General features: G+C 42.6%; 2 protein-coding genes across 5 annotated transcripts; one reads left to right on the top strand and one right to left on the bottom strand.

The window, feature by feature from the left end:
* The first annotated feature begins 239 nt into the window (after nt 1-239).
* Nucleotides 240-14,210, top strand: CCT2 (chaperonin containing TCP1 subunit 2). Of its 4 annotated transcripts, none has more exons than XM_030002929.1 (17): nt 351-443; nt 489-502; nt 1,490-1,564; nt 2,036-2,101; nt 2,200-2,311; nt 3,221-3,297; nt 4,861-4,973; nt 5,530-5,732; nt 5,932-6,032; nt 6,119-6,246; nt 8,317-8,420; nt 10,238-10,357; nt 10,951-11,079; nt 11,174-11,277; nt 12,296-12,395; nt 13,078-13,219; nt 13,896-14,210. In XM_030002929.1, the coding sequence occupies exons 2-17, from the start codon at nt 500-502 to the stop codon at nt 13,924-13,926; spliced, it is 1,608 nt and encodes a 535-aa protein (XP_029858789.1). In that variant the 5' UTR covers nt 351-443; nt 489-499; the 3' UTR covers nt 13,927-14,210. The 4 variants fall into 4 exon arrangements, with proteins under 4 accessions (XP_029858790.1, XP_029858789.1, XP_029858788.1 ...); XM_030002928.1 differs by having other exon boundaries at nt 362-446; nt 477-502; XM_030002931.1 differs by having other exon boundaries at nt 374-440; nt 477-502.
* A 662-nt stretch (nt 14,211-14,872) lies between these two features.
* On the bottom strand, nt 14,873-18,282 carry LRRC10 (leucine rich repeat containing 10). Its single transcript, XM_030002932.2, has one exon. The coding sequence runs from the start codon at nt 17,692-17,694 to the stop codon at nt 16,858-16,860; it is 837 nt and encodes a 278-aa protein (XP_029858792.1). The 5' UTR covers nt 17,695-18,282; the 3' UTR covers nt 14,873-16,857.
* Nucleotides 18,283-21,515: the final 3,233 nt, after the last annotated feature.

Below are 21,515 nucleotides of genomic sequence, written 5' to 3'. Positions count from 1 at the left end.
GTCTCACACGTCCGCAAAGCTGCCAAGAGACGAGTTAACCAGACTTTTAATACTGAAAAGCGTTTTGAGTGGGATTGTGCTGGGGTTATCTCCTCTTCCCTGCTTTTCATTGGCGACGTGGATGATGCAATAGCAGGTATCCGGGACGGTCTGGCAAGCGCGCTGGAGGCCAGGAGCGGTAATTTTAAATGCTTTTGACCGGTTTGAGAACTGACCTCCAGGAATATGACGAAATTAACCTGGGGCAACCGCGCTCTCCTTTGCCGAGGCGGAAACAACTCCGCACAGCGGGGCCGGCCGCCTCCCCCTGAGGAGACGGGCGGAGGCTCCCACAAGGCCGTGCGCGCCGCCGGAAGTCGGCGGCTCCTCTGACGCCAGTTCCGCCGAGGAGCTCGTGGAGGGGCAGCGGAGCCGCGCGCGCGGGTTCTCTGGCAGAGGAGGAGGAGGAGGAGGAGGAGGAAGAGGAAGGAGAAGAGGAAGAGGAAGAGGCACCGGCATCATGGTGAGCGGCGGAGGGTGGGCACGGCACGGCAGGGCCGGGCGGCAGCGGCGGCTCCCTTCCCCTCAGACAGGCCTGCGAGGGCCCGGCGGCCGCGCCCCTCCTGCCGCGCTTTGTCCCGCGGGGTTGGGGGGGGAGGAGGAGGAGGAGGAGGAGGAGGAGGAGGAGGAGGAGGAGGAGTGTTGGGCCTGGAAGGTTCTAGAACGCGGGCGAGGAGAGACCGCTATGGGCCGCGGTGCGGGACCGGCCCGGCCCGGCCTGGCCTGGCCTGCAGCGGCGGAGCAGGCCGCGGGCGGTTCCCGGCCCCGCGGTGGTGGGACCTCGCCCCGGCCCGCAGCGCGGCTGACAGGATGGAGGCGGGCGGGAGGCCTCCTCTCCCTCTCCCTCTCCTCTCCTCAGAGGGTTGACGCATCTGTGCTTTTGGGATTTGATCGTAATTCGTTTAAGGCCTTGAGTTCTTTGCAAGTATTAGTCTCTGATGGCGTGTGTTCGTTACTGGTACAATTAATTTACATGGAAATGCAAATAAAAACAATTAGGGTTCAACACAAAATGTCAAAATATTACAGCCCCAGCGTGCTCAGTAACTGGATTCTTTAGGTTCTGCTGGTTGTACCTGTCTTTGGGTTGTCTGGACCTGATGGTTAGCCGCACAGAACAGCAACACAAACGTTGCCACAAAGCAAGGTACTGGTAACGGCCTTTCAGGCTCATCGATCTTACCAGAGAATGTGGTGTGCAGTCCCTTGGAGTACGTTGCAGCTGTTTTGTAATCCCTTTGTGTGATGAAGAGATTGCAAGACAGATTTTTAAGAAAGAGTCAAGGTGAATTTGTCCTGAATATACTTTTTATCGAAACCAAATGGGGTCTAGAAAGAAATAATTTTAATAATAAAAACATTGTTTAGGTTGTTAGCATCAGGGGTTTATTTTTAAAACGCATTGTTTTATTAAAGCTAAGGGAATATGCTTATGTTAACTCTGTTTTAGGCATCCATTTCCCTTGCTCCTGTGAACATTTTCAAGGCAGGTGCAGATGAAGAAAAGGCCGAAACAGCTCGGTTGGTAAGTTTAATTCTCTAAGAAACTGGTAATACTTGGGGTAATTGAACTTAGTCTTTTCTACTGTTAAATGTACTTCCAGTTTATGGTGATGTGGAACTTCATCTGTCTCATTGGGTTTTTTTGTTGCACGTCTGTGAACAGAAGGTAGGAGGAGTGTTGTTTATACTAACAATTAGAGAAGCTCCTCGTAAGTGTTCAAAAACTAAGTACCTAAGCTCAGAAGACTTACATTCATCGGAGGGCATTTCTTTTGGCTGCGAGACAGTTTTTATGGTTTCTGTGAGAATTAAGTATATCTGATCTTGTTATCAAAACATAGCAGTTAAGAAACTTGGACCCAGACTGCTGAAAGGAGCGTGGCTGCAGAAGGGTTGCGTTAAGATGTCCTTTTGGAAGTTATGGGCTAGCATCTACTTCTTGTATTAAAGTAGAAATAAATCCTTTTCTAAGGTATATTTGCTTTCATTTCAGTCATCCTTTGTTGGTGCCATTGCTATTGGTGACCTGGTCAAGAGCACTCTGGGGCCTAAAGGCATGGTAAGACAGCTGCAAGTTCTTAGTGGTCATACCTGATAATTTAGTTTTAATAGTTACGGTATGTTTTCAAGCAGTATTCTGCATCTCGTATCTTGTAGGACAAGATTCTTTTAAGTACTGGAAGAGATAGCACGGTAACGGTTACCAACGATGGTGCAACCATCCTGAAAGCTATTGGAGTTGACAACCCAGCTGCCAAGGTCTTGGTTGGTGAGTTTTTAACACCTTGTCATTGGAGTACTTGGCATTTCTTCAGCTGTAACTTTATTACGTAGTTTTTATTTGTTCTTAGAAAAGTAGTCTTCAAATAATGTGAAAAATTGAAAGGAGGGTGAGCAGAATTCCCGAAGTAAGGAGGCCAAGGTGTTGCAGGAGTTGTGGAACTCTGCCAAAGTAAAATTGAGGTATATGCTGCTCTTGCAAAACTGTTCCGATGTCTCCTCATTTTCCCTCAACCCTGGTTTGTCCCAGGAGTCAAAAGGGACAAAAAAGACACCTATGTGCCCTTCTTCTTTCACTGGGAAAATTCGGAACAGAAATCTACTGGGGTAGAGAGGTTCTCTCTGGTTCTCCCTGATTTAAATCTCTTTTTATCACTTAGTCAACATTGTACTCTGGACAGAGTTTACCTTTGCGATCAACTGTCTTAGTGTGGAAATGGCCCAGTTCTAGTGACAAGCAGGACCCTGAACAATTTGGTGTCAAGTTTCTTGATGATTTCGTGTTTGCTGGGTCCTTATTTATCAGCAGTTCATGGGGCGTACTTCGTTATTATATTTTGTGATCCTGTGTGTATAGCTTAGAGCTTCTCTCTGGCCCTGTTTCTTTTTGATGGCCATCTTCAGGAATGAGGAGAGAGAGGAGTAGCTCTTGACCATCTCCAGACTGGAACTGGTGTCTAGGTTGCAAATGAAGAGCAGGACTTTGAAGGATGCTGAATTTGATTTGCATCTCAGGTTTTTCTGTGACTTAAGGAGTGACCTCTTTAAAGTATTGAGGAGTAAGATTCTTTTTTTCTTCTCCAAACTAACGTGAGAGAAAAATACTTGTATGTAAAGCTGGTACTGGTGAGCATGGTATTTTGAATCAAAACATTAATGCAGTGGCTTCTTTTTTTAGATATGTCAAAGGTTCAAGATGATGAAGTTGGTGATGGAACTACGTCTGTCACAGTGTTGGCCGCTGAATTACTGAGGGTGACATATTACAGATTTTCAGATGTGTTTTTATTTGGCAATGTACTCCTGTGATATCAATAGGGGATGTGTTCTTTGATGTTTATGAAGAGGGCTCCCAAAATATAGGGATAACTAGCTCCCTTGCTCTTGAAATTGATAGGGGAAAAAAAAACCCAAACCCTTAGAATACTGTGTCATTGTCCTGGTTTCGGCTGGGATAGAGTTAATTTTCTTTCTAGTAGCTTGTATAGTGTTTTGGGTTCAGTAGGAGGAGAATGTTGATAACACACTGATGTTTTCAGTTGTTGCTCAGTAGTGTTTATACCAAGTCAAGGGTTTTTCAGCTTCTCATGCCCAGCCAGCAAGACGGCTGGAGGGGCACAAGGAGCTGGGAGGGGACACAGCCAGGACAGCTGACCCAAACTGGCCACCGGGGTATTCCATACCATGTGACGTCATGTCCAGTATATAAACTGGGAGGGGCTTGGCCTAGGGGGGGATCGCTGCTCGGGGACTAACTGGGCATCGGTTGGCAAGTGGTGAGCAATTGCATTGTGCATCACTTGTTTTGTATATTCCAATCCTTTTATTATTATTGTAATTTTATTATTGTTATGATTATAATTATTAGTTTCTTCCTTTCTGTTCTGTTACATTGTTCTTATCTCAACCCACGAGTTTTACCTTTTTCCTTCCAATTCTCTCCCCTGTCCCACTGGGTGGGGGGGAGTGAGTGAGCAGCTGTGTGGTGCTTAGTTGCTGGCTGGGGTTAAACCACGACAGGCATCAATTTTTCTTTTTTATTTATTTATTTTTTTAATTTTAAGTTATATTCCTTATTATTTATAAATTCACAAGTATTTTAATTTGGTACATTTTAGAAAATTATTTTCTCTGACTTCATTGTGCAAGTGAAACAGAAGTATCACTCTGTCATAGGTCACTTCCTGGATGTTGCACTGGGAAGCATGTAGCACTGCTTAGTTGTGTGAGGTTCAGTCCTCTGAAATCCTTTTCATAACATTAATGAGAAAAAAACCCAAGGCATGTTAAATTCTTTTCTTGTGTGCACAAGACCTGAATTCATACTGTTCATTTAAACTCTGTATACAGAGTTTCCACTGCCAAACTCTAAATCTGAAATTACTATAAAAGAGACTTCAGAAGTGAGGAACTCTTCTTAGCAGAGCTGTGCCAGTAAATCTAATCATCTCAGGTCCAGGAACTGTGATCAAGAGCATCTGAGAAATGATCCATCAGCTTGCCAAGTTCCTTGCAAAAAGGGAGTTTGGAGATTGCTATTTTGAAGTATATGTCTGGTTGCTATTCCTGTTAAAGTTAGTTTTTTGGTTTTTGTTTTTTTTTTTTAATTAATCAAGATTTCCTGACAATATTCCAAGGGCAAATCATATTTGCCTAGATTGGAAGGAAAAGCTGCCAGTAGGGTGACTTTCATTTCATTGTCAGAGCTTTCTGGGTTTTACTGCCATTCAGAATTTTCTGATTACTTGGAAGTGTCTTTCCTAGTTAGTGTAAAACTACCTTGGGGAAAAAAACTAATCATTAATTTCATTTAAATAGGAGGCAGAGTTACTGATTTCAAAGAAGATTCATCCTCAGACCATCATTGCAGGCTGGAGAGCAGCCACAAAAGCTTCAAGAGAGGCACTTTTGAAAGCGGCTGTGGATCATGGGTTAGTAATGTACATGTGCTGTAACTCATTATAAACCAGTCAAGATTAAAACATCAGTGAGAATTGTACACCATTGGGAAATTCTTCACTCTCTTTTAAGTAGTGTAAAGGCTGAATTTATGAATTTTAACAGTTAAGAAAAAAAAGACTGCATTTTCTTTAGATGAACTGCAGAAGCTTTATGAAATTATTTAAAATTACTTATGATGTGCAGAAACAAAATATGAGCAATAAGTTGCTCCCTAGAACAAAAATCTGAGCTATTATTTCAGATTTCATACTCTGATTTTAAATGTGACTATTTTCTTTACCTGACGCTTTGAGAGCACAGGCTTTCTAAAGCTGAACGCAAAGGTTCTCCTAATTGAGCTTGTATTTCAAATAGAAGGTTGTATTCTGGGATGCTGGAGGGATTCTGTGTAGCTAGCATTCCTCAAAATGGAACATGGTACACACAGATAAAGGCTAGAAGAAGCGGGGAGAGACTCACAGTGGTAGGTTAATGATAGTTAAGGATTTCAGACCTTCCACTTTAACTGTACTGACTTTATTTTAGTGATGATGAAGTGAAGTTCCGTGAAGACTTGATGAACATTGCGGGAACGACTCTTTCATCAAAATTACTAACTCATCATAAAGATCACTTTGTCAAACTAGCTGTAGAAGCTGTTCTTAGGTTGAAAGGCTCTGGCAATTTGGAGGCTATCCATGTCATTAAGAAACTGGGTGGAAGTTTGGCTGATTCCTACTTAGATGAAGGTAAGTCTTTGTACATTGGCTGTAAGTGCGCTTGAGAAACAAAACTGTTAAAAGTTACAAATCTCTGTACAAATTTGTCCTAGGAAACATTGCTATGTTATTATTAAATGGAATCATAAATAGGAGGTTTTGTAATAATGGAAATGGATTGTTCTCATTTTTTAATATGAAGTCTTACAAGACCTTTCTGTTACTACAGGCTTTTTACTCGACAAGAAGATTGGTGTAAATCAGCCAAAAAGAATTGAAAATGCAAAGATTCTTATTGCAAATACTGGTATGGATACAGACAAGATTAAGGTATTTGACAGAACTACTGTTGTGAAACAATATTTTTGTAAATGGAATTCCTTTTTAGACTGAGCTCTTCATTTTCTTTGATTTAGATATTTGGCTCTCGGGTTAGAGTGGACTCTACAGCAAAAGTAGCAGAAATAGAACAGGCAGAAAAAGAAAAAATGAAGGAGAAGGTAGAGCGTATTCTTAAGCATGGAATAAACTGCTTTATTAACAGGTATGTATTTTCTGGGAAAAAGGGGTAGAGTTTATAGTGCAGTTAGAAAATAGCAAGATTTGAATGTTGTGAGTGTGAAGAACATAATTTATGCTTGTATCTGGAAAGTTAGATGATCCTTCTTAATGCTTGATTTATTCACTTCAGTGCGGCCGATGTTTTTTTCTGTGCTTCCCCTTGTGTGCCATGCCCCCCTCCCTGCCCCGTTTTGGTTTTTTATTTTAAAGAGGAAGAAGTGATGTTACTTAATCAGGAATCCATGTTTCAGTCCAGTTGAAGCAATGTCACTGTGCTTTTATACTAACAGATTTATTTAGTTATGAATACCAGCAACATTGTCCATATCCATATTCCTGCTTTTGGGAGGAAATCAGTGCTGAAAGAGTCTGTGCTGCTTAATGCATTTAGTTCAGATTGAACCAGCTATGCTTTTTCCTGCATTAAAATGCTGGTGCTGGAGTACTGCTCCAAATTCCAAGTGTTTGAAAGGCCTCTGTGCTCCCTGTCCTGAACCTTTTATACACATCTCTGAAAGTATGAGAGAATACCATTTCCATTTAAGAGATGTCACAATCTAAGTTACTTATTTCTGTTAGCAGTGTGCTTCTCTCTTGAACTGTCACAGGGTAAAAAAAGCATTCAGTTTTTTAACGATGAAAAATGCTTCTGCCTTTCAGTAATTCTCATGTGAGTGAAACTGCCATACGTACGAGCAGCTTGACGCCTGGTGGTTCAGCACATCGTGTAGCCTACTGGGAAGCTGATTAGCTAATACTACACCAAAGGATAGGAGTTGTAAGAGTAGCACTGTTCTCCGCAGTAGCAAAGATTTACTCTTTCAGGACATAGTCCATCTTAGAACTCACCTTCAAAATTTGGGTTAAACATCTGTAAGAACCGCTGACAGACTGATGAATCTCATAGTCCCTCCATCTATGTCATGTTTCACATAGGTTATGTTCTAGTGTAGGCAGAATGAGTACTTTGTCCAGTGGACGTGGTACAAATAGAGTCAGGAGTCCTGTTGGCAAATAATTGGAAGAATCCTTTGAAGTATGCAAAAAAAAAAATCCTTAACTCCATCACTGCTGTCCAGTGTGCAACACAGGTAGTTGCCCTAAGGAAGCTCAGGTAGCAGTCAGTCATGGTAGCCAGGCTAGTGGTATTCCAGTTAGGTTGACTCTTGACTTTCAGACTTATTGCCTGATAAAATTGACTTCTGCTTATAGGCATACTGTAGATCCGCTTCACATCTGATACTGTAAGTGTTAGCCAGTTAAATACCGCTGAGGAGATGCTTGACAGGGGTCAAGGTTATACGGATCCAGAGTAGGAAGAATCTCCTCTGCGCATACCCAGTAGTGCCAGTTGTCTTTTTTGAAGGTAGATTAGGAACATCTTTTTTGACAGAGATGGCATCTCCCAGCTCCTGCTGAATCTCTACAACACTCAGTCTCTAGTTTGGAAGGGAAAATTAGTTTGGCGTAGCACTCCTGAATGACCATTCACTGACCGTTTAGCTTTAGATGACTACTTCATTCCAGAGAGAGTGGCTTACATATTAACAAGGGAGCACATACACTCTTCTCTGTGGTCTGCTGTTTGTATACGTTTTGAGACTGGCCATTGATTGTTCCCATAGAGTTGTCTGCTGTTTTGATTTTGTAGTGGTGAAGGAATTAGATGTTATTTCACATGTGGTTTTAGTGCACTCTGCTGGAGTAGGCAGTTAAGTGCCCAGCAGGCGCTTAGAATCAAAGGACTTTAAAGCATATGAGTCCTTGTGCATTGATAGTGTGCCTTCAGGGGAAGGGTATTGCAAAGAGCTATAGTAGTTTGAGTTTTTTTATGTTGTTTTCAGCTTTGTATGTTTTCCTGTCACTGCATTTGCTTCTGTGTGGCGTAACATTCCGTGTGTGGCAGGGGACTCACATATTGACTGCTTTTGTAGCTTTCAGAAATCTTGTTGCATATCCATGCTACTGAGAATTAGGTGTCCTTTGTTACTCTGGTATTTTAAAAGGTTTGTTCTGTGTGTAATGGGAAGATGTGCCTGTGTTTTAATTGTAGACAGTTGATCTACAACTACCCTGAACAGCTCTTTGGAGCTGCTGGCGTCATGGCTATTGAACATGCTGACTTTGCTGGCGTAGAACGTCTGGCTCTTGTTACAGGTATGTAGAGTACCTTGTTATATGAAACTTGGAGAGTCATGTTATTTAATCTTCAGTACATGTTGATGCTTGATCACCTAGTTTGTACTTTTTACTATTAAGCAGATCTGCGAATGTGAAAAGTACTCCAAATAAACTTTATTTTACGGTACTTAAATACAAAAGTATATGGAGGACCTTATGAAATTGGCCATAAGAAACTTTGAAATTACTTTGTTGATTTATCAACTGCTATATAACTGTCAGTATTTTTTCAGAAGCAGGTAACTCAGTTTCTATCTTCATTGTCTTATACTTTGCATGTAAAATGTCTGTTCTGATTCTGAATCCTCCCTGCATAATGATTTAAACATACTTTTTTTTCTCTAGCAGCTGTGAATAAAGGATCATAATGTTAACTGTGGAATATAATTTAGCCAGTTAGTGCCAGTTAGTAATTTTCTTTCATGTTTCAAAAATATTTTCAGTTAAGTCCCTGCTTGATAAACTTTTGAAGTGTTTGTTTTCTAGGGAAAGGATGAAACTTAGCAATAGGAAGAACAAGATGATGAATCCACAAGTTAGTTAATACCATCTTGTTATAAATGGCTGTTGTTTGATTGTAATAATAGAGAAGACTTAGAGAGTCATCCTTTGTTAAAAATGGGGGCCTGAGTCATCGACTTGAGGTGGATCTCAGATGACATGAACAACCTGGATATTTTCAGTAGTGGTCAGTGTAAATGTGACTCTAGTAACTAAGGAAAATGAAACATCTGGAATGCCACAGATGATTCTCGTTGCTATAATTAGAGATAGTTAACTGGAACATCATAAAAAGTTAATTGTGAAATTGATCAGGAGAATGGAGAATTTGCTTTGAGGGAGAGAGGAAAAGCTACTGATGTGTTTAGCTTAGTAAAACCGAAGTAGCAATTGTGTATAACTGTCTGTAGGCACATTGACATGGGTAAATGCTTGATTGAGAGCAATACTGCTTATGTTCTGGAACAAATTCAAAGCAAATTTTGTAGGCAGAGCAAGTGAACCATATCAGACCACGCTGGATCAAATAGTATAGCTGAAAAAAATAGACAAGCTTTTAGTAAGCACAAACTTTACTACAGATCTTGTCTTTTCTTGTACCTCTACAACTACAGCAGTGCTGCAAGCTAATGTGGAATAATTGAGCATACACTGGGAGTGAAGATATGTAAATGGTTTTCTAATGGGAATATCAAATTACTAGAACAATATTCCATTCAGAGACATTTTGGTCTTTGTAATATCTGTTTTGTTTACAATATGGGAGTTTACAATAAATGCACAATATTGCCACTGTGACGTGGCATAAGACTTGCGATTCAGGAGAGCGGTGACCAGTGGTTCTCAGCCATCACTGGCCAGGCAAAATGAATACTGGCACAAGCTCAACTTTAAAAACATAGCAAACTTGATATAGTACTTTATAAATACTTCATCAGTAAATACTATTGAAATTTTAAACAGATTGACATTTTAATATTGGCAAAGATCAACATTTAGTCTCTTACCCAGACAGAGCTCAAAAGCGTTACAGCTATTGTAGTTCTTGTGATGTGAAACAAAATATTACTGTTTTAAGGACTTGTCAACATCAGTGGAAGGTTTCTGGTGCCATATGCTGACAGTGGAAAAATTTGGCTTATCAGTATTGTTAATTTAAATTAATTTTTGGGCAATCATGAAGATTTTTTTTTTTTTTTTTTTTAATTTTTTTCCCCCCTTTGGTTAGACCTTGCCTGAATGGATGCTTTCATTGTGAGCTCTTTGACTTTTGTGTGATCTTACATTTATAGGTGGTGAAATTGCATCAACCTTTGATCACCCTGAGCTAGTAAAACTAGGAAGCTGCAAGCTTATTGAAGAAGTCATGATTGGAGAAGATAAACTTATTCATTTCTCTGGAGTGGCAATGGGTAAGTGTTTTACCACTAATGGCATGTTGTAACATTTATGTTAATCCCCTGCTAATGCTGTTGAGTTACCAGGATGGCATAGGAATTTTGTAACAATTCATGTAACCATTTTTATTAAAGCCTTGCTCTTCAGTAAAAATCCTGCAAAGATGTACGTTCATGGTTGAAGTTGTGTGTGTTTAATGTTAAGTAAATGAACATAAACATTTGTAAGGGTAGGAACCAAAATTTCTCCTTTGGGAGGTTAAATTGACAAGAATAGTAGCAACATGTCATACTTAAAGAACTTGAGTGCTTGTTCTAGTAAATGCCAATACTGTAAATGTTTGAGGGGTAGTTTTGAGATAACATTCATTTTTTTATTAAATTAAATAAGGTGGTGTGGAACAGTTCACTAATAAAAGCAATAGTATAGTGTACATCATTTCATTCTACCTGTGAAATGTCATCATGCTTTCTTCCCCCCACACCCCCAATTGATCTATGTAAAACTTGACTGCAGTGATAGCAAAACCATTACAAATACTTTGCTATAGCCTCTTTTTTTGTCTTTGGTTTGTTTTTTTTAATCTGTTCATATTTGCGCTTTTTAGGTGAAGCTTGCACCATAGTTTTGCGTGGAGCAACACAGCAGATTCTAGATGAAGCAGAGAGGTCTTTGCATGATGCTCTCTGTGTTCTTGCCCAGACCGTGAAGGACACTAGAACTGTGTATGGTGGAGGTGAATATTAGATTCTTTGTACCTTGTACACGATACACATTTTGTATTACTGTTCAAGTCAGATATAAAACATCTGTGTGTCTCCAATGAATAGGTTGTTCAGAGATGCTGATGGCTAACGCTGTTGCAGAACTTGCCATCAGAACACCTGGCAAAGAGTCTGTTGCAATGGAGTCCTTTGCTAAGGCTTTACGGATGGTAAGTTTGTTTAATCAGATTGCTGGATTAATAGACATGATGTTTCACTAAGTTTACTAGCTTCTGGCATCAGATAGTTGCTTCTCTTTCAAAAGTTTGGTTTTCTAAAAGTAAAAAAGTGAAATTTAGCAACACATCTTGGATGAACAAAGGGGAAGAAGTTACTGTTTTCTCTCTTAGGAAAAAAGTAGTGGTGTTTTCAATAATGCTGCATGTTACAGAATTCTGATGTTCATATGCTAGCCCTCTTCTAACTGGTTCTTGCTCCTGTTACCTGCAAGATTAAAAGTGCAGCAGAAATAGCCCATAAAAATCTTGCCTTATTCAGTTGACAACCGATTTAGAAGAGAGCAACTGTTCTGTTCTGTTGATACTCTAGTGCTATTTGATTGTATTTGTGCTCTAGTACTGTCTAGAAGTTTCTAGACTTGCATTGGAGATTGCAACTTAGTATCACAAGAAACATTTATAGAGTAGTATTGTGGTAACAGACTGTCAATTTGAGAAGAATTGCCTTCCTGTAATTTAAATTAGGGAAAACCTTTCTTAGGAAATGAAAGACCATAGTAAAACATTTCTCCCAAGAAAATTAAATTAAAGAGCATGGTAAGACTTGGCATTACCTCTTCAGTCAGCACAAGCAGTTTGCACTGCTGTCACTTAAATAGTGAACAGAATGACCTGGTGGTTAATGCTTACCAGCAAGCTTATGTTCTTAAAATGAAACTGTTTCTCCAGTTGTAGTCTGAAATGCTAAGAAAGAGACAGATTTCTTTCTGTCCATGTAAAATGAACCGACAAATCAGCTAACACGCTTCTGTCCTCTCAGCTACTCTCTTAGAACAGGGTCTTAAACAAAATCCTTAGAAAGGTATTTAGATTTTTTTCTTTTTCCCATGTTTTTGAAACTTCCTCTTCTTGAAACTGAATAGTAAACTAGTAATACCAAAGTATGTTCCATGTTTACTAGGGATCAATCCCTGCATTAATTAAAAACAACCTGTGTTTATCCCCTTAGATCCCAACAATAATAGCTGATAATGCTGGCTATGACAGTGCAGATCTGGTTGCTCAGCTGAGAGCTGCTCACAGTGAAGGGAAGACTACTTACGGACTTGGTAAGGGGCTTGATATTACTTCTGTTGTTGGATTGCTGTTTGGGAGGGCGATTAGGCTTATTAAACTTGGTCACATCTGTTAGTCACTGGTAGCTGGAAGAACTGAGTACGTTGATTTCTGTTTGCTTTGCATGTAACACTGTATGCCTACGTTCTATTTCCTTTATCATTCTACCAGGATTTTCACAACAGAGTGAAAAGCGTTGTTTTTGAAGGGGATGGTTTCCACCTGTAAAAAATACTTCCCTTACTTACATTGAGTCTAGTTATATGAAGCTTAAAAAGAAAGGCATTGATTTAAAAACAAACAAACAAAACCCCAACACAACCCCCCCCCCCCCCAAAAAAAAAAAAAAACAAACCTTAAAAAAAAGTTGTGGAGAAGAAATCTGAAGTTGATATACCTAAGGAAATAGTGCTGAGAGTCCTGTTGGGATCTTGTCTCCTCTTCCCAGTGTATAAAGGTTTCATCATTAATTTTTTGTATGTAATTGCAACATGTTAGGCTTAAATCAGGAGCCTTGAAGTTAAAGACTTTATTTAATACTTCCCTTACTATCAATATGGTTCATTTGAGCAGCTAAGTTACCATACTGCCAGCTTGTAATTTCTTTAAACCACCACCCCCCCCCCCCCCAATTTTAAAAAAACAAACAACCTCTTAATGTGTCTCTTCTTCCAGATATGAAAGAGGGTATCATCGGAGACATGGCAGTCTTGGGAGTAACAGAAAGTTTCCAAGTCAAGAGACAAGTTTTGCTGAGTGCAGCTGAAGCAGCAGAAATGATTCTTCGTGTAGATGACATCATTAAAGCAGCACCAAGGTATGATCTGAGTATCTTTGTGGTCAGTTACAGTGGTACAAAGTAACTTCCTTCTGTGGAAGAGTAATTGCAGAAAAGTCTTTTTCTAAAAATATTTATTCGAAATGAAGACTGACATATGACATGCTAATGTTCATGTTACATGATTTTTTTGCATTTTTTGCAGTACAAACAGGCCTTTAGAGCCGTCAGTGTGCTTAAATTAGTGCGCCTGAGCAATGCCGAGTTAATCTTAGGTCACCCGCTACTCATGTGCCATATCTAGTACTAAAGCATCTGCAGAAGTGGCTGACCAAAATGTAGGGGATCATGCTGCTTTTTTTTTTTTCTTTTGGCAAGAATTGTAGTGAAATGCCCAGCTGCTTCTGAAGTAGAATCTGCAGTTAAAAGAAAACCATGTTTGTTTAAAAAGTTTGAGAAGAAATGCCACTTGTAGGCAGGTTATTTCATGCGTGCCTGCTACCAGGTAGTTTGCACTGTTTTGTGAATCACAGGGGTTTTTTAACTGTGGTCAAAGGTGGTGTATTAGCTTTGGGATGATACTGCTTTTTGTGCTGTGAGGTAAAGCTAGCGCTGAACACAAAATACCAGCTAAAAATTAAAAACAAGGGTGGGTGGGGAGGCTGGTGGACATCAGCGTGGGGGGAAATTTTCTGATTTTTCTTTTTCTTCCCAGAAAACGTGTACCAGACCATCGCCCATGTTAAATTTTCTTCAGTACCTGAGGATGTGTGGACCAGATCTCGCCTAGTAATTTTCTTCAATGATCTAGTTCTTGTGAGGTTATGGAACAGAAGCTTGAGATGAGCAGATCTCCATCAGTGGCATGAAATAACTGTCTTCAGTTGGTTTTAACTTATTTCAGTTTATATGTGTTGTGGGGAAGAATTCACTTTCAAGTAAACTGGGTTTTATACAACCCTATTCCTTCTGTTCCTCTCCAGGTTCCACTTAAAATACGTAGAAATAAAAAAAAATAAGTTCACATTCATCAGAGTTGTATTTGTTTTTGTGTAGAACCAGTTTCATTAGAAAAGCTGCGGTGCACATCCTCAGTCCTCAGATGCTTCCAGCCGTGCCCTGGCAGTCAGCGTGAAGGATAACCTTTCAAGCCTTTGTAGCTTGCTGGTTCAGATTGACGTGGTGTGTTTAGTGTGGGTGGTTTATTCCAGTCCTGGCTGTATAGGTTTTGAGTTGGGATCCTAGAAATAGGCTCTGAAGTTACATGTTACCTTTTCCTAGTGATACAGGAGGATTACTAATTTTTTTCTGATGATGAAAGGAAAAGAAAAAGCTGAAGAGGAACCTTAGTCAGTGCCCAGAACTACCACTGAAGGGATTTTACAGCTTTTTACACCACAAATTTTATGTAGATAGGAGTTCTCCTGAGGGGAGTTGAGAGGAGGGCGCAGTTTGGGAGAGATACCAACATCCTGGACCAAACAGTCTGTGTGTTTGGCTGTAAAGGACTGGACTCGGGCTGACTTTACAAACACTTACAATAGAGGGCAGTTAGTGGAAAATGTGCCAGGCTGCATCGCGTTCCCTTTATTTCTTCCCCCCCCCGCCCTTTCATGTCTATTGTAGCCTATCTTTATATTCTCTTTCCTGTTCCGGTAGTTGCTGCAAAGGCAACATCTTTCTTAATTGGACCAGTTTCTTTATGCTCAGGTCGTAAGGAAGTCTGTGATGCCTGCAGCAGTCTTCACGCAGATTCTTGATGACTGTAAGCAGAGACAAGCGGAGGCACTGTCTTTGTGGGAGCCTGAAGAGAGGTGCCAGCTGGGTGTTGTGACCCTTCGGGCCCTTGCAAGTATAATGCAGCACCTTGGCAAACACCGGGGGAAGTCTGCCAAAGCAGGAAGATAAATGTGAAATCAAGAAAGTATCTGTGCAAACGTTTTTCTCCCTTAGGTTTCCTGAAATGAAGAGAATCTGCTTACAGAGCGCTCCTCCAAACTCTCAAAGCAGACTCTTCAGATCTCCAAAAGTGACAATGCTGTGTAAAGAGTGCTGTGTTAAATCTAAACCATTGGCAAGCAGGTGAAAGCACCTTCTTCCCCACCCCTTCAAGTAAATAAAGTACCAGGTCAGTTCCATAGGAAATAAAACGTGGAACTTGGATGTTAAAAAAAGCCCTGAACTCTTGTCCTGCTGAATAATTTTCTTCTGTAGGAAGAAATAGTTTGTTGAAACAAGGTTCGACAAAGAATTTGGAAAGAGAATTCAGTTAATTCCAAAGCAGGATGATTTAACTCAGCAAGATGCTAGTATACTTTATTTAATGACTAGTAAGGACACTACATGGGTGCCAGCCAGATCCAAATTCAGACTTCATTTAATAAGACAGCAAGTGCTAGCAGAGTCTATGTATTTCCAGATAATTTTTCAAGCATGTAAATGACATTAAGCAGTCACGAACTGGCATTGAATCAAACCTTTTCTGGGAAGTCAACTGCCGCTTCTGCAGGCTGCGCTGGTGAGACAGTTCCACTTGACAAGTGAGGCAGAGAGGGAAGTGGCTGTTCTGCACCACCAAGGGCTCCCCACCCTTTTTAAAAAAAGCTGTCTTTTACCAAACTCAACGATCTGTGCTATGGAATCAAAAGCTAAAAGTGTCATTTTGAGCCAGATTTCTGTGTTACACAATTATAAAGCAAAACATACTTTATAAAAAGAGTTCAGTGCATTTTGAAGGGGATCTGAACTGGTCCGAGTTGCAAGCTGGAGAAATACCCAGCTGAAGTCAACTGAGTAAAGTTCGCCTCGGCTTCAAATTCTGTGCAAGCCTGTAGCAGCAGGCTCCCAGCCCTGGGTTTTATTCATGCAGGTTTACCTTTGCAGCTCTTGTGGTTCTTCCCTTTTAGACAGGCTTTGATTTTCTTCTTGCTACTCCATGAAAACTCAGCATGTACAGCTGCCCTTACAGGCAGCGTTGTTGCTAACATCAAAACTAGCAGCAAAGCCTCTAGCCTTCCTCACCATCATTTAAAAAGCTGCTTGGCAATAACAAAACAAGAGTGGTCGCGAATTGTCCAGGAGGAAGGCAGCAGCAGTAAGAGGGGAGCTCCTTGGTATGTACGCACTGTTTCCTTGATAGCGCAGCCGGGGCTCTGCTACCGCTTCCCACGCAGCAGGCAGGGGAACCTTCATGCTGTTGCTGCATTTCGGAGAAGTCATCTGAGACAAATGCTGCGGGTTACTTTAGAGCTGTGACTCTCAGCAGCGATCACCTTGAACAGCGGCTTCCAGCTGAGCTCGGACACCTCAGCAAGGTGGAAGGGAGAAGGGAGAGACCATGGGTGAAGAGCAGCGAGTCCGTACGTGCTCTGTACAATCCACCCACGGAAAACGCCTTAACTATGTCTTCATCTCTACCGTGAACTGTGAGTTGTCCTCGCATGGGAGGAGAGGGAAAGGGAAGAAGTCTTTGCTCTAGAGAGAGCGTTGGCTGCTGTGCAAAAGGGGGTGTCTGTACACGAGAATTTCGCCGTCTCCTAGCTCTAAGCTGGTGCACCTACTCCTGAAGACTAGCCAGGCGATGTGGTGCTCCCTGGACACCAGCAAGGAAGGGAGAAGTAGAGGTTGGGCGGTGGGGTGAGCGTGCCGCTGCCTTTGCCGGAGCCGGCAGCTGAGCATCAGCAGGGCTGGGCTTCTGGCTCGGGCTTGGCGGCAGGAGGTGGCGACGGTTTCTCGTCGAGCGTGATTTCTATCACTGCCCCGGACCGCTTGCGGGGTTCGGGGGTCTCCTCTGACCATCTCCCCACCCTGCGCACCCCTTTGGCCACTTTGGGTGCGTTCCTGCAGGGGTTGTGGTCGTAGATCACCAGCTTCAGGCCGGGGAGGTGAGCCAGGCTGGGAAAGAACCGGATAGAGTTACGATCCACGTCGATCACCTCCAGAAAAGGCATGTCCAGCAGGACGGGGGGGAACTCGGACAGCAGGTTGCCCGACAGCCAGATGGTGCGCAGCTCCTGCAGGCGCCGCAGCTGGGCAGGGAGCGCGCGCAGCGCGTTGGAGCCGGCGTGCAGGGTCTTGAGCAGGCTGAGCTCGCATACCACCTCGGGCAGGCGCTGCAGGCAGTTGGACTCGATCCAGAGGGTCTTGAGGTTCTGCAGGAGCCGGAGCTCGAGGGGCAGGCTGCAGAGCTTGTTGTTGCCCAGGTAGAGGATGCAGAGCTGCTTCAGCGTGCAAACGACCAGGGGCAGCGCTTTGAAGTTGTTGAAGTCCAGCGCCAGGATCTGCAGGTTTTGCAGCTGCTCCAGCTCGGGAGGCAGATGGTTCAGGTTGTTGTCGCTCAGGTACAGCTTGACCAGTTCCCGAAAAGAGCAAATGTGCAGAGGCAGCCGCCTCAGCTGCCTGCCGCTCAGATCCACCATTTTATCCACTGGCATCTCTTCTAGGTCTTCCAGGAGGTACTTCTGGCACTCGTTGGAGGGCACAAAAGCAACTACGGCTTTCAGACTGTTGCCCATCCTGGGACTTTCTTTGTCCGGGGATCGCCGGGACTGCAAGGGACAGAGGGGCCCGCCTTGGTCTTCTGCTGTGCGCTGGCCTGCCGGTAACTCTGTCCTCCCAATATAAGGCTCTGTTTACATGGCACCAGCCATTAATCTCAAGGGCTCTGAAATGTTTCTGATAACCGAGTGAGTGTTTGGTGACGGGGATTACGGACAGGACGACTCAGAGTGCAGGTCTCCCTCTCTCGCCCACACTCCCGCTCGCCCCTCCCCGAAAACATTCCTTCTTGCCTCTTCCCGCACACTGAAAACGTTCTCTGATTTTGCCCCAAACCGTTGCCCCGATGCTCCAGCCCCTCACCTCTTGCTCCGGCTGTGCTGGCTGCGGGGATTCGCTCGGGAAAGTAAACACCACAGAAGACCAAATTTTTAAACTCCAATGTTTAGCTTTCATGAAACTTTCAGCGGAAATGTCGGTTGTAATTGAATTGTTGTTTAAAATACCTGTCAAGACTTGACTGACTTTCCAGACAAGTGGCACTTTTAGGGCTTTACTTTGCAACGTGCCAAATACATAATTTCAGAGTGTAGCTTGCCACCCAGTACTTATCTTAAAGCTTTAACGCAAATACTTGGCAAACTGCTATCTTGAGCTGTTCTACTATTTATGTTTCTAATTTAATGGTGTTTACTATAGCCTCTGGCACTCTTGACTGTGTAGGGCCTTTTTCATTACATTATGTTTTGCTGCTTGTCTGAATCCCCATTTAATATGCTCACTATCACAACCTGCCACGGCTGTTCTCCGGCCGCCTTCCGACTGTGCTACTGCGGTTCCCGTGTCCGTACCAAAACCTGTCAAGAAACTGCCATGGATTTAATTCCATCAAGATTCTCACTTGTTATGAGTGAGATAAATACGATGTTAAAAATTATGACTACTTAGATGTGACAGTATAAACTGTTCCCCGCCTCCTCTCAGCAAGGTCCCTTGCTATTGAGGTCAGGAGTGCCTCATTTCTAGGAGAAGCCTTCCCATGTGTAGGCACCTCTGCATACTTTGACTTCTTGCTGCTGTTTTAAGCTTTCTTGGGGATTGTCCTACCTGTGTGTTGGCCATGGCTCTACCTTGATCTTTGGGTGTGAAAGCTGGGAGAGTGTTTTAAGGTGAAATAGCCTTTCTGGCAGCTGGCGCTCTACTTTGGTATCTACAGCTCACTGCTGTTATTTTCCACGCTTACCATAATTTAGGGAGGATACTTTCTTCAGACAATCTGCAGTCGGTTTCGGGGCATTAGGTGCTACACAACCAAAATACGTGATTGCCGAGAGCCACGTATTCTTGGGAAAACAAAAGGCAGAGCAAACAGAAGATTGAGAAAAAGGCAGTATCGAACAGTTAAGGTGGCCCCTGGATCTCTGGTCAAATCCGGTAATAGCGAGCTCTCTACCATCGCTTGCTTTCAAACGTAAAGCAGCTCTTAGCTATCAATTGTGTATCAGCTATAGGATGTTTACTAGCCTTTTCCCTGCAAGACGAGTGGCTGTGCCATGCAGCAGTGATGCTATGAAATGTATAGAGGGTTTCCCGGGGGAGGAGAACAACATCTGGGAACCAGTATCGCAGCAGGACGGAGAACAGCAAGTGCCGCGACCTGAGTGCCCTGAAACAAGTTTTGGATGGAGAAGCTGGGCAGAGTATCAAGCCTGGGGAACAAAGATACGTCGCAGTCATCTGTGGCCGTGCTGTGGAAGAGAGGAGCTGAAAATACTCTCTCTGCCGACAGAAGGCGGGACGTGCTGGGCGTAGCATCCCGGCGGCAAGAGCCGGTTCGCGCTGGACGAGCATCTCGGAGTTTCTACTTTACTGCTTTAATGCTTCGTGTCCTGTCAGAGGGCCACTGTGGGGAATGTGTCATTCCTGGATTTCGCAGGGCATCCTTCTCCAAGCAGTTACCCTGGAACGTGATCTGACTTTTAAGGAATTATTCCTATAGCCCTCAGCAGGTTTTTGTATTTGTTTCTGTTTCTAAGCAGCTGTGGCATCTTGGAAAGGCAAGGCTCCCTGCCCTGTTAAGGCACTGTAGGCTACAGGTGTGGAAAAACAAATGCATTTGGCATAAACAATAATGAATTTACGTCCATGGCAAAGACATGTCCCTTAGACAAATCTGTTCAGATATCTTGCTGACCAGAACAACATAAAAGCCTAGGTAGGAGTATAAACTATTATAGTTTAGGCATGTTTTTCTTAATAATCCATATGGAGAGAAATAATTTTGCAATAGACCTTACATCTGTAGACACAGATATGTATGTATTTTTTCTACTTGAATTATTTCTATTTAATGAAACTTTTAAGCTGCAGACAACTATTTCTTAGGGATCCTCTGCATTGTAGTTTAATCATTATTCCAGCTTATCGAAAAAAGTCACGATGACCTTTTGTTGCTGCATTTTGTACCTCTGTTGGCTAAATGAATGTCTGCCTGGAACACGCTGTGAGATCAGTGTATTTGGGAAAAAATAACCTTTGTGTGGTGGGATAATAAAAAGAGCTACATTTGCAATAAAATGAACAATCTTGATCTTTCTGAGAATCAGCGACTCAGTGGAGGCTCTAAGGCAAAGGCAGTCCCCTCGGTAGACCCAGGGCGGTGTTTTGAAAGCCGCTTCATGTCTTCAAAGTTATCCCGATGCCCTCCAGCCCGAACATTAATGACTTCCCAGAAGCATCTGTGGCATTTGAGGAAAAGTTCAAGCGATAAAGGCGCTCAGCACAGATATTGTCTTGCTCTTGTCAAAGCGACAATGCCCTACCAGAGGGCACGACATCTGCTCCGCGGCGCGTCAGGTGGCGCGTGTAGGCTCCTTGAGAAATGCCTTTGCTTTCTGAAAGTTCACAAACGACCGCATCGACTGCTCACCCTTCTCACTTCCAGCACCGGCCCCCGCAGCTCGGTGGCTGGGACGGCTGCGGGACAGAAAACGTGGTTGTTTGAGAATTTGCGTAAAACCTCTGAGTCCAGAAGAAACGGGGAACGCTGCTCGGAGCTAGATGATTAAAAAAAACCCCACAATAAAATGGAAATCAATATAAAAGTTACATTTCAGAGATTTTATTGTTTTTTGAAACAAAATATTAGAATAGCGATGCTGGGGCTTTTTCAGCTCCAAAGCTCTGCACAGAGCTGTGTGATGACACCAGGCTCAGCCTTTGCCGAGTTTGTGTAGCCCTCACAATTTTGGAGGTAAGTTTGAAAAAGCAAAACATGTATTTCAAAATCCAGGGGACTAATGAATAGAGCTCTAAATTTGTTGATTTTAAGGCGCTCATGCCCCTCCTCAATTAGCCTGACATAGCAAGGGAAGAGACTTAAAAGAACAATTTTTAAGAATTTCTTTAGTATGTGCTGATAATAATTTGCTTTACATTTATTTAAAGCCCGTGGCAGGCAATTATACCCCTTCTTCACTCTCAGACTCTGTGTTTGGTTTTTTCTGCTGTTTTTTCTTGACTGGAATATTGTTGCTGGAGCGGATGATGACTCCTGCCTCCTCCATGTTCTTGACGTTCAGTCTTTGCTACGCACTGTCACGTATCTGCTCTCTTTTGGGGGGTTATGTAGTTCCAGGTCACCTTCATGTGGTGAGCGGTTTATTTTAAATAAGTGGTGTATTGCAGGGGAAAAGTTGTCACCGCTCTTTTCGCAGCATAGACTTTTGAACAAAAATGGCTGATTATTCAAATTTAGGTTTAATGTATGCTAGGCTGCAGTATGTAATTGCTCACCACATTTCCTCGTGCAAAGATTCAAAAAGTCTCGTAAGTAAAT

The sequence above is a fragment of the Aquila chrysaetos genome, chromosome 26 (assembly GCF_900496995.4).
Source record: "Aquila chrysaetos chrysaetos chromosome 26, bAquChr1.4, whole genome shotgun sequence".
NCBI lineage: Eukaryota > Metazoa > Chordata > Aves > Accipitriformes > Accipitridae > Aquila > Aquila chrysaetos.
Note: the sequence above shows the minus strand (reverse complement) of the source record. Positions and strands in the feature narration are given on the sequence as shown.